Source organism: Budorcas taxicolor, chromosome 7 (genome assembly GCF_023091745.1).
Source record: "Budorcas taxicolor isolate Tak-1 chromosome 7, Takin1.1, whole genome shotgun sequence".
In the NCBI taxonomy this organism is placed as follows: domain Eukaryota; kingdom Metazoa; phylum Chordata; class Mammalia; order Artiodactyla; family Bovidae; genus Budorcas; species Budorcas taxicolor.
In genome coordinates, this window is record NC_068916.1 from 93,172,169 (window position 1) to 93,187,397 (window position 15,229).

The 15,229-nt window shown below is 34.3% G+C and overlaps 1 protein-coding gene across 1 annotated transcript in view; it reads right to left on the reverse strand.

The window, feature by feature from the left end:
• KIAA0825 (KIAA0825 ortholog) overlaps window positions 1-15,229 on the reverse strand; it is a 395,975-nt gene that overhangs the window by 338,358 nt on the left and 42,388 nt on the right. Inside the window, exons 3-4 of the mRNA XM_052644057.1 lie at window positions 14,101-14,269; window positions 10,366-11,035 (exon numbers count right to left, since the gene is read on the reverse strand). Of these exons, the coding sequence (XP_052500017.1) occupies window positions 10,366-11,035; window positions 14,101-14,269 (839 nt within the window). The remainder of the gene's footprint in view (window positions 1-10,365; window positions 11,036-14,100; window positions 14,270-15,229) is intronic.

Below are 15,229 nucleotides of genomic sequence, written 5' to 3' on the forward strand. Positions count from 1 at the left end.
TGGAAATATCTATATGTTAAACAAGAATTCAGGGATTCATGACCTATTAAACTATAAACCTGTAAACATTTTTACCTAAAACAACAAAGCTCAGCATTCACATTTATCCTTGTGTTTATATATCAAGACACAGAATGACATAAATAATGTTAGCAGGGGAAAGCAGAAAAGTTCTAGACAGGGTGTATTAGTTACTTATCAACTCACTTTCTACAGAACTTGAATTTCTAGCCTGCAACCACCTCCATGTGTATTACTCATCCACATTTTTTGCTCAGTATAGAAGAGCTGCAAAATAACTGTTTACCTTTAGAATAATCCTTTTCTGAAACTTTTTCCAATAATTTGTTTAGTTACTTTCATTCTTCTCTTAATATGCCACATATTTTTAACTAGATAATTTCTTTTTCCAAGTAAAAAATAACAGTTTTAAAAAATCTCAGTATTTCAATCTCTTCTGAATTTTTAAAAATGTTATTGAATGGTTAATAAGGAATATAAATCTCAAGCTGACCTATGACCCCTCATGTATGGTAGTTTAATCGCTAAGCTGTGTCTGACTCTTGCAATCCCACGGAGTGCCGCCTGCCAGGCTCCTTTGTCCATGGGATTTCCCAGGCAAGAATACTCGAGTGGATTGCCATTTTCTTCTCCAGGGGATCTTCCCCACCAAGGGTCGAACCCACATCTCCTGCATTGCAGGCGGATTCTTTACCACTGAGCCACCAGGGAAGCCTTCATGAGAAACTACTAAGTCATTTTTATCTATCATCCTTAGTAACTGAATGTCTTACAGAATATGACTAATAAAATATTCTTTCCACCTTTATGAAGAACACATGAGAGGAAGTCGATAATTGCTAATTGTTGCTACATGGGAGCAAAAATATTACCAAAGCGAAACTGCATCCCCTTTCTCTCTTACAGAATATACTTTCCATTTTTATTGCTTTAATGTCTTTAAAACAAAATTCAGAAGTCTCTGAAGATTTAATGTGAAATAATGGGGTCAGAAAACTAGTCACATATTTAGCAGAAAAACGTTTTAGGCAAATAAAGATACATGTACATATGCAAAAATATCATGTACCTACCCAAGCACATAACAAATACCCTCCCCTTATGCACATATACATACAGTCCTTTTCCTCATAGTTTTTAATCAAATAAATAATTTTCACAGATGATAAAACCTTTAGTAGGAAGAATTTTAAAACACCAACTCCTTAGGGGAAAAATTCTAGTGTTCAAATAACACTAGAATAATGAATTCTATTTGTTTATTTTCTTGTCAAGTGGCGCTAGTGGTAAAGAACTCTGTCTGCTGATGCAGGAGACCTAAGAGATACGGGTTTGATCCCTGGGCTGGGAAGATTCACCTGGAGGAATGCATGGCAACCCATGCCAGTATTTTTGCCTGGAGAATCCCATGGACAGAGGAGTCTGGCGGGCTACAGTCCATAGGGTCACTCAGAGTCACACATGACTAAAGTGATTTAGCACACACACACGCATTTTTTAATGAGGTATGGAGGTATAGTGGGAAGATACTCCTAACCTTCATCTCCACCTTGATTTGCTAACTAGCAGAAACGCTATAGTTTTTTTTCCACCAATGAAACAAGAACTGGAGTTGCTGCACTGCTTAATTTCAGATTGGTGATGGAGCAAAGGGAGGTTAAAAAAAAAAAACAAACCCAGATGTGGAAGCATCTTGCAAACATACTGCTAATCTTTAGGTTTATTATTAATTAATGATAAAAACGATCTTCAACCTGGCAGTAATTGTTTCAACTATTTTAGTAACAGTTACTTTTTAGGTTAACTCTGGTAAATCCTTAAAGTTAAGTAGATTACCTACTTCTCTAGGAATAAAATGAGAGCCTCTTCTACATATTTTTTTATATTAAGGAAAAAATTAACATTATTATTTTCCTTTTCATGTGTTAATATGGAAGTCTTGGATTTTTTTTTTTCTTTCCAAATGCTCCAGAGCAGACAACCCAGTGATGTAACCTTGCACTTACTATAACAGCTGCTTTCAAAATTCAAGTTTGTGTAATTTTATATGCAAACAATCAATATGTGTGTTGCAATTCCAGTAAGTCCAACACAAAAATCAGGATCTGTGGCTCATGGGAATTACTCCTCAAATTACAAAATGGTTTCTGATCTTGCAAGTGAATTCATTCAGAAAGAGATAGTATTTGAGAGAATAGTTTTGGTCATAATTCAGCAATGTATTTGAATTACAGTCAAGATACATCTCAGCAGTGGGCCTTTGGGAAAGCTATTCAGCTTATGCACCCTCAGTTTCTGTAACTATAAGGTAGGGATTAGTGTTAGTTAGTTGCTCAGTCATGCCCGACTCTTTGTGACCCCATGGACTGCAGCCCTCTGTCCATGAGATTTTCCAGGCAAGGATACTGGAGTGGGTTGCCATTTCCTTCTCCAGGGGACCTTCCCAATCCAGGAATCGAACCTGGGTCTCCTGCACTGCAGGCAGACTCTTTACCAACTGAGCTACAAGTGATAGCCAGATTTTCAGACATGTTATAAGAATCAAATGGTGTGTCAATACATAAAGTACTTAGTAAGGTGCACAGCAAATCAAAAGGATCTAAAAAAGAGTATCTATTATGTAGCTGACTTTATATATTTGTAAATAGATAACAAGGAAAATTTTGAGGGGGCCTCCAAAATCACTGCAGATGGTGACTGCAGTGATGAAATTAAAAGACACTTGCCTTTGGAAGAAAAGATATGACCAACTTAGACAGCATATTAAAAAGCAGAGACATTACTTTGCCAACAAAGGTCCATCTAGCCAAGGCTATGGTTTTTCCAGTGGTCATGTATGGATGTGAGAGTTGTACCACAGAGAAAGCTGAGCACCAAAGAATTGATGCTTTTGAACTGTGGTGTTGGAGAAGACTCTTGAGAGCCCCTTGGACTTCAAGGAGATCCAACCAGTCCATTCTAAAGGATCAGTCCTGGGTGTTCATTGGAACGACTGATGTTGAAGCTGAAACTCCAATACTTTGCCCACTTGATGTGAAGAACTGACTCATTTGAAAACACCTTGATGCTGAGAAAGACTGAAGACAGGAGAAGGGGGTGACATAAGATGAGACGGTTGGATGGCATCACTGACTCAATGGACATGAGTTTGAGTAAACTCCGGGAATTGGTGATGGACAGGGAAGACTGGCGTGCTATAGTCCGTGGGGTTGCAAAGAGTCGGACATGACTGAGTGACTGAACTGAACTGAACAAGGAAAAATGAAGATGATTAATGAGAAAATATTAACAAAAATTAATGGTGAAATCATGTTCTGAGTAGTATCCTTTGCAAAGTATATACATTGTTCAAGTTTTTAGTGTAAAATAGAGCCTAAGCTATTTGTGCCTTACTAAAACTCAAGAATCAGAATGTCTGGGAATGAGTTTTAACACAGAAAACATTTTCTTAAATGGCATAAAAAATTTGTCCTCTTATATAAAGGACGAAATGAAACTAAATAGCTCTAGCTTTCACCCTCACCTTGATGGATCACCCTGTATACTTTTACTATAGAGAAACAGACGGTACAGAAAGGAATTAGGTTGGGTGGAAAATATCCTCCTGGTTCATACAAAGGGAAGACAAGCCCACTATCTCCACTGATGGCATGGATGCATGAGCACATTCGAGAAGTCTCAAGAAGGCACTGTGTCATGTAACTGAACTGGCAGGAGGGAAGGCTTTACAATCAATTATGCCAAAACCCAAATCACTTTTGACTTTCTTCACAAGCTGAAAAAGAATACTAAAATTATTTACACAAGTTTAATTTGTGTACAACTGTTTCATTATTACATCGCTTGTCAAATTCTTATTCACAGACTCTTAAGACAATGTCACTCACCCTACCATGCTTTATAGGCCTAATTCTGAGGGTTTTTGTACTTACAGAGGGGTTTTTATGGATACAGAAACACTTTTTCAGAAAAAGTATTTAGTCCATGCGTACTGTCTACAACATTGCAGAAACAAGCTGGTTCTTCCTCAGGAAAAAAACTCAGTCACTATTAAATCCCTGCTTCAAATACATGCCAGAGAAAAGGCATATCGATTTCTTTTCAATCACAATACAGAATAATATCGTATTTCCATTTCTTGCCTGTGATCTTAATTTTCAATGATCTGATTTAAAAAGCTACAATGACCCAAAAATCGAAATGAAAAATAAAACAAGAACAGTTGGTTGTGGGATCAAAGGGGAAGCCCCAAAAAGAATTTCTAGGAGTAGCTTCAGATGTCAGCTGCAAGAAGAGACTCTACTTCCTGTTATTGCTTAATCACAGACTCCCCTCTTCACCCTCCCAGCCTAATCAAAAATGCAATTGCAGGAAGTGAGAAGTTTACACATTGTTCTCTTCCAAGTTGCACTGGGGGGAAAAAAGTCACACAGATAAAAACCTAAAGGATGTTTTGTATGTGTTACAGTTGCATACAAAGCCACATACTCAGCCAGCTAATGCAGCGGTACTGTCAGTCAGTAGAGAAAATAATTCTGACAGTTTCCAATGACAAATCGTAGGCATAAAATCTGGTTGTGGAATATTTTCCAAGTCACAAAGTCACAATAAGTTTAGAGTTAAAGCTTCGATATATTATCTAATATAACCCTTTCCTTTTATCGTTTATCAATAGAAAGATACGAAGAGGTAAAATGACTTATCTAAGGTTGCATAAACAAGGGGGTGAGAGCTTCAGACAAGCACACTTGACTCTGATAACTGTATTCTTCCCCTTTTGAGAGCAAGTACTTATAAACAAAGAAAGTACCAGTATTTCATTAAAGAATAGCAAGTATGACAAAAACAGTGGATCAAAAACAAAGTTAATCAAGAATATCATTTATCAGTATTTTCAAAAATGTTACAACAAAAACCCCTGAAATTGTATTATTATTTTAAAGGAATTTGTGATAACTGAATAAAGATATAACTTTCTCTTAAGAATTTGTTTTTTCCCCCATTACTGTTTTGTATTATTTGAAATTCCAGCATCTACTAATGTGGGGTTAGAAAACAACAAGCATAGTTGACATCAGAGATCTAATGGAGATCTCCCCTCTGTCTCATGAACACAGCAGGGTCAAGAGATGTGTTATCCTTCTAGGAGACTTGGTCTCCTCTGCAACACGACCATATAGATGCTTCTTTTGTCCACACTTTGCATACTGGCCTCAGTATACTTCTAAATTTCCTTGCCAGCATCACTCAGCCATCACTCAGCCAATCACTCAGCTACTTGAGCAGTACGAGAGAAATTAGGGTGGTTTTGACTGATCTAGTTGATCACAACATTTCCAGTTGTGATCTGTGCCTTCCTAGTCAAAATTCTACTTTTATCTTGACTTGAGGGTCTTCTTTAAAGGATCTTTTCATCCCTACAGGGATTCTGTTTCCCCTACTCCCCAATCTTCCTTAAACAAAATATAAAGGAACTGGGAAACGGGAGGGGTAGTGGCCACTAAGTTTCGACCTCTCATCCACTGCAGATCTTTAGAAACCTTCAAAACACTCAAAAGTATGTATCATATACTCTTAAGTCTTTCTCTTTCAAGTTAACAATCACCCCAAGGAAAATTCAATGTAAGATAGACAGGGGATCATGACATTTATACTATGGTTGAAGTTTTCTAACTACATTCTTGCATGTTAAAACACAGTGAATTTATCTAACTAAACTTTACTACACATAAACAATCCTCTCCTTTTCAAGCACTGAGAAAAGATGCAATATCTTCTCTTAAATCCAAAGAAAATACAATTTTAAAAGTAATTCAATGATTTAATCACTTAAAATTGTGATTATCTAGGGACTTCCCTGGTGTTCCAATGGTTAAGATTCTGTGCTTTCAGTGAAGGGGGTATCCCTGGTCTAGGAACTAAGATCCCACATGCTGTGCAGCATAGCCAAAAAGTAAAACAAAAATGAATAAGTAAAATAAAATCCCAATTAAAAAAAGAGTGTCTGCAAAAATATTATTTTTTCCTAAGATAGATTACCAAACCACCAAGAGTCTGCAGTGTTTACATTATGACATTATTTCATCATTTTCTTCAAATAACAAAACATAAAAGTGGACCCATAGACCAATGGAACAGAATTGAGAACCCAGAAATAAACTCTTGCATATGTGGCCAACCAGTATTTGACAAGGGAACCAAGAATACTCATTGGGTAAAGGATTAAATAAATGGTGTTGGGAAGAGTAGATAAAACATGCAAAAGAATGAAACTGTACCTTATCTTACAACACATACAAAAATTAACTCAAAATGGATTAAACTTAAACCTAAGACCTGGAACTGTATAACTCCTGGATAGTGAAAAAGTTCCCTAATGTTGGTCTCAGCATTGATTTTTTGGATATAATACCAAAAGCAAAAATTAATAAGTGGGACTACATCAAACTGGGATTCCCTGGTGGCTCAGACGGTAAAGCGTCTGCCTGCAATGAAGGAGACCCGGGTTTGATCCCCGGGTCAGGAAGATTCCCCTGGAGAAGGAAATGGCAAGCCACTCCAGTACTCTTGCCTAGAAAATTCCATGGATGGAAGGAGCCTGGTGGGCTACAGTCCATGGGGTCGCAAAGAGTCGGACATGACTGAGCAACTTCACTTTCACTTTTACATCAAACTGGAAAGCTAATGCACAGCAAAAGAAACTATCCACCAAAAAAAAAAAAAATCTTTGATAGGGAGAAAATACTTGCAAACCATATACTTAGTAAGAAATCAATATCCAAAATACTTAAAGGACTCATACAACTCCATAACAATAAAAACAAAAATCCGATTAAACCATGGAGAGAGGACCTGAAGAGACATTTTTCCAAAGAAGACATACAGATAGCCAACAGGTACATGAAAAGATGCTCAAGATCACTAGTCATCAGAGAAATCCAAACCAAAACCACAAAGAGATATCACCTTACCCTTGGCTATCATCAAAAAGGCAACAGATAACAAGCACTGGAGATGACGTAGAGAAAAGGGAACTCATGTGCACTGTTGGTAGGAATATAAATTGGTATGAGAGACACTGTAGCAAATGGTAAGGTTCCACAAAAAAGTTGAAAAATAGAAAATCCGTCAGCAATTCTACTTCTAGATATATATCTAAAGGAAATGAAAATAAGATATCAAAGAGATATCTGCACTTCTGTATTTATTGCAGCATTAATCACAATAGCCATACTAAGTGTCCATTTATGAATGAATGTGTTTAGCTGCTCAGTCATGCCCAATTCTTTGTGACCCCATGAACTGGAGCCCGCCAGGATTCTCTGTCCATAGAATTTTCCGGCAAGAATACTAGACTGGGTTGCCATTTCATACTCCATATGAATGAATGGATAAAGAATATGTGAGATTGAGATACCTAAAATGGAAGGAATACTAATCAGTCATGAGAAAGAAGAAAATCCTGCAATTTGCAACAACATGGATGGACCTTGAAGGCATTACACAAGTGAAATAAGTCACATGGTCAAAGACAGACAGATATATATGGTAATACTTATAATGTGAAATCAAAAAAAAACTGAACTCAAAGAAACTGAATATAAGGTGGTTACCAGGGGATGGTGGATGGAGAAGATACTGGTCAAAGGGTACAAATGTCCAGTTAGAAGATTTATAATTTCTGGGGGCCTAATGTACAGCATTGCGATTTTAGAAGTTATAACGCATTATTTACTTGAAAATTGCTAAGAAAGCAAATCTTCAGTGTTCTCACCATACAAAAGTAATCGTAATTATGTGGACATTACTGTGGCAATCGTTTTGAAATATTAAGGGTACAAGTCAACACACTGTACATCTTAAAGTTACAAAATGCTGTATGTCAATTATATCTCAATAAGGCTGGGGAAAAAAAAAGGACTAGTGTATATACAAGGTCTGCTTAAGATACCTCTTTGAATGAGCAGAGTACGGGATAGTTTAGAGGAAAGTGAAAAAACAATGACAACACTAAAGTAGATCTGAGCACACAGAGCATTCACAGCAGTGTTCTTAATGGAATGAGCTAGATCCGTCCTGTTCTTTTAGGTAATAGAGCATAATCACAGAGTCAGGACACCACAGTCAGACAGACTATGCTGGCTTCACGTTGTAACCTTGACCAAAGTTACTGAATATCTCTATGTCTTAGTTTTCTCACTACACAATAGAGCTAAATAATGTTACCTACCTTGCTGGGTGGTTAGAATGAAACAACGTCTTGTAGTGTCCGACCCGATAAATGTGGAGCTATTGTTACTTAAGAGAATGTCTACGGTTTCAGGCAAAATATCAAAGACTTAGTGAATAAACACACAGACATATAGAAAAGATAATATATAACCCACTCAAGCCAATCTAGATTCTATTCACATAGGAATATAAATTATTACAGATTTCAAATTATTTATAATTATTTATACATTATTATTTTGCTAGTCTCAAACTGTATTTCTTTAATAAATAAAAATTTGGTCATTGGGCTAAATATTAATGGAAACCATGACTGCTCTCTGTTACAGCCTTAGCAGCAGTTAACTCATTTAGCTTTCTTCCCTTTACCTTGTGTAGCTTAGAAACCTTCAATATGCTAGCTGCTAAATGCCTTGCCTATGGCAGGTACTCAAGAAGGCTGAACTGAACTGAACTGATTTTCAGGCAGCCCACTAGAACAGTGCTGTTGGAAATTTCTTTTACAGAGACAAAGCATTCAATTTTACACTTTAAAGCCCAATACCATGATGGTAAAGAACATGGGTCTTGAAGACATAAAGACCTACATGTGAATCCTGACTTGGTGCAAAGGACCAAAAGCAAGTTAATCTTTCTAAGCTTCTCTCGTTGTTTATGAAGTTGGGATATTAAGCAAAGGGATGTGCTTATTACAGTGTTTGGCACAAGGAAAATATTCACTTAACAAGTGATTTATATCAAAATTCACATAAAGCAGCTTGAGAAAGTTCAGTGCATTTGGACTTTTGGAAAGGGCTTCAAATTTTGGTGTTAAAGCCAACACACATAGTTCTCTCTTATGAATGGAAAACACTTCACTACCAGCCCTAAAGACTCCATAGCAACTTACACATATTTTTAATCATTTTTAGCACATATAAAATTTTCATATTGAAAGCACTTTACAAGTAACCAGAAATTTTTTGAGAGAACATAAAAATTATAGAAAATAAGTGTACTTGTAAAAATGTATTTAAAATTTATGTGATAATTAAAATGAAGATTTATTTACTTTGAGTAAAACTGCAATGTTCCTAAATGAACTGACTTTTTATTCTGCTGTGACCTTAACTTGGGTGACGGATCTCTGTTCTGTGATGTGGTAGTTTCCCAAAGAAAATAAATATTCTAAGAGAAAACATTAAATTATTTGAAAATTCATATATCATGTTCATATAAAATATTCATATATCAGAGCAATTTGGTATCCTGGTATCTTATTAAGGAAGGTATGAAAAATACAGTGAGCTATGTAAATTTTATGAAGTGACTATAAATTAAAAAACAGCAAGTCACCAAATGATAATTCTTAAATAATTATTAATAAAAATACAGTTTAGGAATATATTTAGAAATATATCTCAGCATTCTATGTAAAAGCATGAGTAATCATAATTTTCAAAATAATCATATTTTCAACCTTAATTTTTCTTTACTGGTAAGAAACTAAAATGACAAGAAAAATATATTATATTATAAAAGATTCTTTCTTCCTTTATCTTTTGATTAAAATTAAGAATCTTCAAATCCTCTTTCACTGTATATATTCTTATAGCAACAACATCAGAGGAACTTTTAAAATCAGCTATAGTCAATGCTAGCTTCCACAATCAATTATAAGATACAATTTTATAATTAGCATTTCATAATAGGTCTGTATTGACATCGGCTGACTAAAATGTCAGAATTTTAAACTTTCAATTTTAACTAGTGAAAATGTCAAGAAATCTTCAACAATTTTCTTTACTTAAAGCTTCAGCCTTGGAAGATGCAATGAGTTAAATGTTTCATCCAGTAATTTATGTGATTAGAAAACTGAAAGTCTTACTGGTAATATTTCTGACTTACATTCCAATATCTTTAACAATTTAATGACAGGAAAGAAAACACTTCTATTACTATACTTAGAGAAAAAGAAAAGCGTAAAAGAAATGTGAAGTGGAAAATTTTACATTTATTTTCTGATTTATTTTCAAGTTTGCAATTAAGTTTAACCAAATAGAAAAGTTAGAAAAGTAAAGATTTTAAAAGGTTTAAGTTAAACCAAACAGAAATTTAAAAAAAATCACTAACCCAAAGCATGCACTGTTCCTCTATGCTTGCTGGAGTTCTTGCTTGTTTTAACCACACGGACAGCACTTTCTTTGAACTGCAGCTCACAAAAATTTTCAAGAAATTTTGCCATTTCTTCTGTAACAGTATCCAGGTAAGTTTCTTTAATGAATTTCACTGTTGAGGATGGAGCTAAAATTTCATGTAGTATGTTAAAATCCTCTTTTATCATTGAGTATAACTTAAGTATTGTACCTTGGTATCTATCAGCCATTATGTCTAAATTTGATTCTCTGCTAAAAGAAGGAAAACAGTTCTGCAGAAGTTTAGTCAACAATTTATTCTGTATGCTTTGGTACTTGCTTGTAACTTCTGATTCTGGATAAAGAAATAAGAGTTGCTGTATGCACTGATTTTTCAACAAAATTTTTTGCTGTGAATTGTTTATTTCATTGTGGCTTTGCAATTTGTTCACTAAGAAGCGTCGAAGATGTAGTCTTATATCATCCCATACAGACTTTACATCCATTGAGGAGTGATCTTCAACAGAGTGAAGAGAAGTCCTAGAGAGGAAATGGAAAGATGCTCCACTTACAGTGGATGGGAATGAAACACTGCTCTGGCAGGAGAGGTCCCAAAGTAAATTCAATACCATTTCTTCTTGATTTTGTTCATTCTTCAACAAATCTCGCTAATAAAAGTAAATCATAATGTTAGAAATGTGATTATAAGAGTAGAAGGATAAAATGATTTCTACAGTTATACAGAATTTCATAATTCATTTCAAGAATCAATACTATGATTTAAAAAAAAATTTTTTTTGCCTTTGAAATTTAATCAGTTCAGACATTTTAGAATATTAGCTTTGTAGTCTGTTAAGTTTTGTAAAGCCCAGATGATGAGCAAATTTTTCAATGAGATTTCTAGACACACAGTTTTTTCTTCATTGTTATCCATTCCTGATATAACCTGAGCTGTATGGAAGCATTAGCTTAAAAATTCTAAATGAAAATCTATAGTAAAATATCAACTGAAATGTACCCCCAAGACAAAATAAATTCAAGATGACACCCCTAATTAATACCTAGTAGATGATTTTCATGCCTGAATGAGTATACTTATTATTATAAAACCCCAAATGAACATAGAGAATGGACACCTTCAAACAAAGTATTATGCCTAGGGCTTACTAATAGCTGCCATCCTGAGAAATATAGTTTAATACATTTGAAGATTTTAACTTTCATTTAAATTTCTTTTTGAGTCACGTTAAGAAAGGTTTTACTTTGGAAATTAGACTGAGAGTATTTCAGTTCTCTCCAAAGAAATAACTAACTCAAAATGAGAAAAAAAAATACATTCAGAATTGTTCTTCAAAAGATATGAAAATTTTTTTTTACACTTTCTGTGTTAACTGACAGAAACAATTATAGGTGTAATTAAGAAAAGAAAAGGAACAAAAAAATTACTTTCTGTTTGGACTTGGAATTAAATGCACAAACTCTCTTTACACGCTGACTCTCCTAATGTCTATTTCAGGTCATACAGACATTAGTTTATGTTCTCTAAGTAGCAACAAGCTGCTTTTTTTTTTTAATGGAAGCAAGGTTCAAGCAGTCTAAAATCAGTCCAGCTTTGAAATTTCTTATTGATAAAGGTAACAGAGGTATTATTTGTGACTCAGAATCATGAACAACTCTGAGACAAATTCTAGGGCACTCTCTCTCTCAGTGATTCTGAGCACTGTGATGTCTAATTTGATGTTCTATCTGTAATAAATAATAATACCTAATATCCGTATAGCAGTTTATTATATAAAAAGCATAGCAGTTTATTATATAAAAAGCACTTTTCTCTAGAGTCTCTGACTTATTCATAAGGAAAACTCTGTGATGCAGATACTTAAGACCCCAATTTACAGAAAAGGACACTAAAGTGCAGCATGTTTAAGTTACTTTCCAAATGTCACACACAACAGAGCGCGGAACCAAGAACGGACGCCTGGTTCCATTCCCCTCATCCACGTTCTTTCCATCCACACTCTAGAGAACCAAAAAGTAAATGGACTTTTCTGAAGCTACGCTTTCTCTCTTTCTTCTATTTAGTTCTTTTTGATACTTTCTGGAAAATAAATGTCCTTAGACAGGAGTCCAGAACACCAGCATTATGGTAAATTCTATAGAGAAAAACTGGTCTTCTTAGTGCCTCAACTGTGGGTTTCTTTAAATCAGTCAATTACTGTAAATACTTGATCAAGCAAACATTTAAGGAATAATAGATGAGAGGTTTAAAACATATGTTAGGTATTGATTGCTTAAATTTTGAAAATGACTTTATAGAATAGCCATAATGAGAACCTCTGTTCCTTGTTTAAACAGCTAAATAATTAATAAACAAAAACATTTTATGGGGAAAAAAATTGAGGTATGAAAAAATACTGTCAAGATTGACACTTTCCTCATGTAAAAATTTGATAAGGTCGTATTAATCTGGATCTGTTTTAATAATGTGGTTCTGTTCTCAAAATAACATGATCAATTATGTTAAAAAACAAAAAAACTAGGTCTGGAAGGGGCCTACCAGTCTAATGAATTTGAGTAAAAACTAAGGCGGCCTTTGCCCTGCAGTGAATAGAGAATGACTTATGTGTGACAGATTAAAAGATAATTAAAAGCTTTTGCTTTTAATTAAATGAGAAAGCATTATTACATCAATATTAATGAAATTCACTACACATGGCTCTTAATAGAAATTAAAGGAATAACTATATCCATATTTATTCTTCAAGGCTCCACCTTCAAGAGATAATGGGTGAGAGGATTTTCTTAAAAGAATAAGCCTTCAGGGCACATAATCTTCCTTTCTCTTCCTTTTATTACTCTGTAAACATTAAAGAGACATCTGCAATAGTAATAACAGCCAGAAATTATTTTCATCTGATTCTGTCATCCTAAGCCATCTACAACCTCAAGATATTTTCCACATCTGCCTGAGTCAAGGTTTGATGTTTAGACAAAAACAGTGCCCTTTCCCCACCTCCCTACATTAAATTAAAACCATAGCTACAGAAATCTGCTTTCTAACAATTGTGCTATTTCCCTAGGAAACTGATTTTGCAAGCTAGCTGCCTTTGTAGATATAAGTAAAATAAAATAAGTATTCTTATTGAAGGCTATGAAAACCTCTCTAACATAGAAAGTGGTCAGTATCCAAGAGTGACCAATGTAATAATATTCCATCAATTAACAGTGGTCTTGTAGAAATTGCTGCCTCAACTGAAAAGAATTAGATATGCCTGCAGGTTGGGAATGAATGGAGTGGTGAACAAGGCTCCTTAACAGATACAATCAATGCTGATCTTACTGTGCTTAACAATGAGCCCAGGAAAATGAGTAGTTGTGAAGGGACACAAAATGTAATAAATACCAAATTTTCTGATGGACAATTGTGGTATATTTCAATACATTTTGTGATGTTGATATGGCAAATATCATACCACAAGTCACCCAGGAATCATAATGCTTAATGCCCACTTATATAAACTTCACTTTATGATAAAAATCACAGTAGAAAATAAAAACACATAGCTCACTGGATTCCACTGCAGATAGAGAAGTAAAACAAAACACAAACCCTCGATATGACAGGCTAATATGGTCAATGAAATAAATATTTATATATGGAAACTGGATGAAACGTAGTCCAGGTTCACCCACCCCACTCCACCATTAAAACAAAGATTATATATATTTTTACCAGTATTTTGAGAAAGTTTATCAAATCTCCATGGGGAATGGACGGTGACTTGGATGAATTGTAATTATAATTATTTAGCCATTCAAAACAGTCAGTCATCGTTCGCAGCTGTACATCTGGACACTGTTTGTTAACTTCAGACTGTATTTCTTTAATGCAATGTTCTATGCTATATAAAAGAAAAGAAAAAAACTATTTTGGTAGGAAGTAGGTAATGGAGCTGTCACATAATATCATAGGGTCCTCAAATGCTTATATGCAGTACCTGGTGACACACAATTTACAAAATTTATAAAACATCCATATAATATAAAAATAGTAACAGGAAAACTGTATATTTTCATTCATATCTAGCTACTAATAGATTAATTAGAAATTCACCTGTGTTAAATAAAATTTCAAACATATTTGCAATGAAATAATGATCCTTTTGGTAGGCAATGGATGGAAGACAAGAGGTAAAACGCTCTTGATGACCAAATCAGAAACATAAATTGACTAAATTATGGCAAACCTCAATCAATCCAAATTAAGAAATCAGAAAACAGTTACAAAGAAGTTACAATTAAAAGTTATAAAAGATATATGCTGTATATACAGTTACTACAGCGAAGTATCTTTTCCTGCCATTACACTCTACTCAAAAAAAAAGAAAAAAAATCCAAAATACACTAGAGACTGCATGTTAAAAAAATACAACTGGAAGAAAATGAAACAAAAGTTTAATAACAATTATCTTTGAGTGATGAAAATTTGGTGTTTTTAATTTTACTTTTCTGTATTTTCTAAAATTTTTGAAAGCCTAAGATGAAACTCTTCATTTACAAGTAAATACATAAACGAAGAGAGAAAACATGTCCAATTGCATCTACCAATACACACGTTTTAAAAATTCCATTAGAAGTATCTTCAGCTCTGAAACTAAAAAGATATGTTAATTTTCATTTACAAATCTGCATTAATTATTATAAATCTTGTGATGACCATAAGCATAATGTCATTTGTGGAGCCACATGGATATGACATATTACTACCACCTGATGGCAGCAGATCTAAACTGCAAGAAAGCTTACGAACAGGAAAGTTATTTTGAAGCTGAATCCCTTCACCTCAACCAGTTATGCTTTTG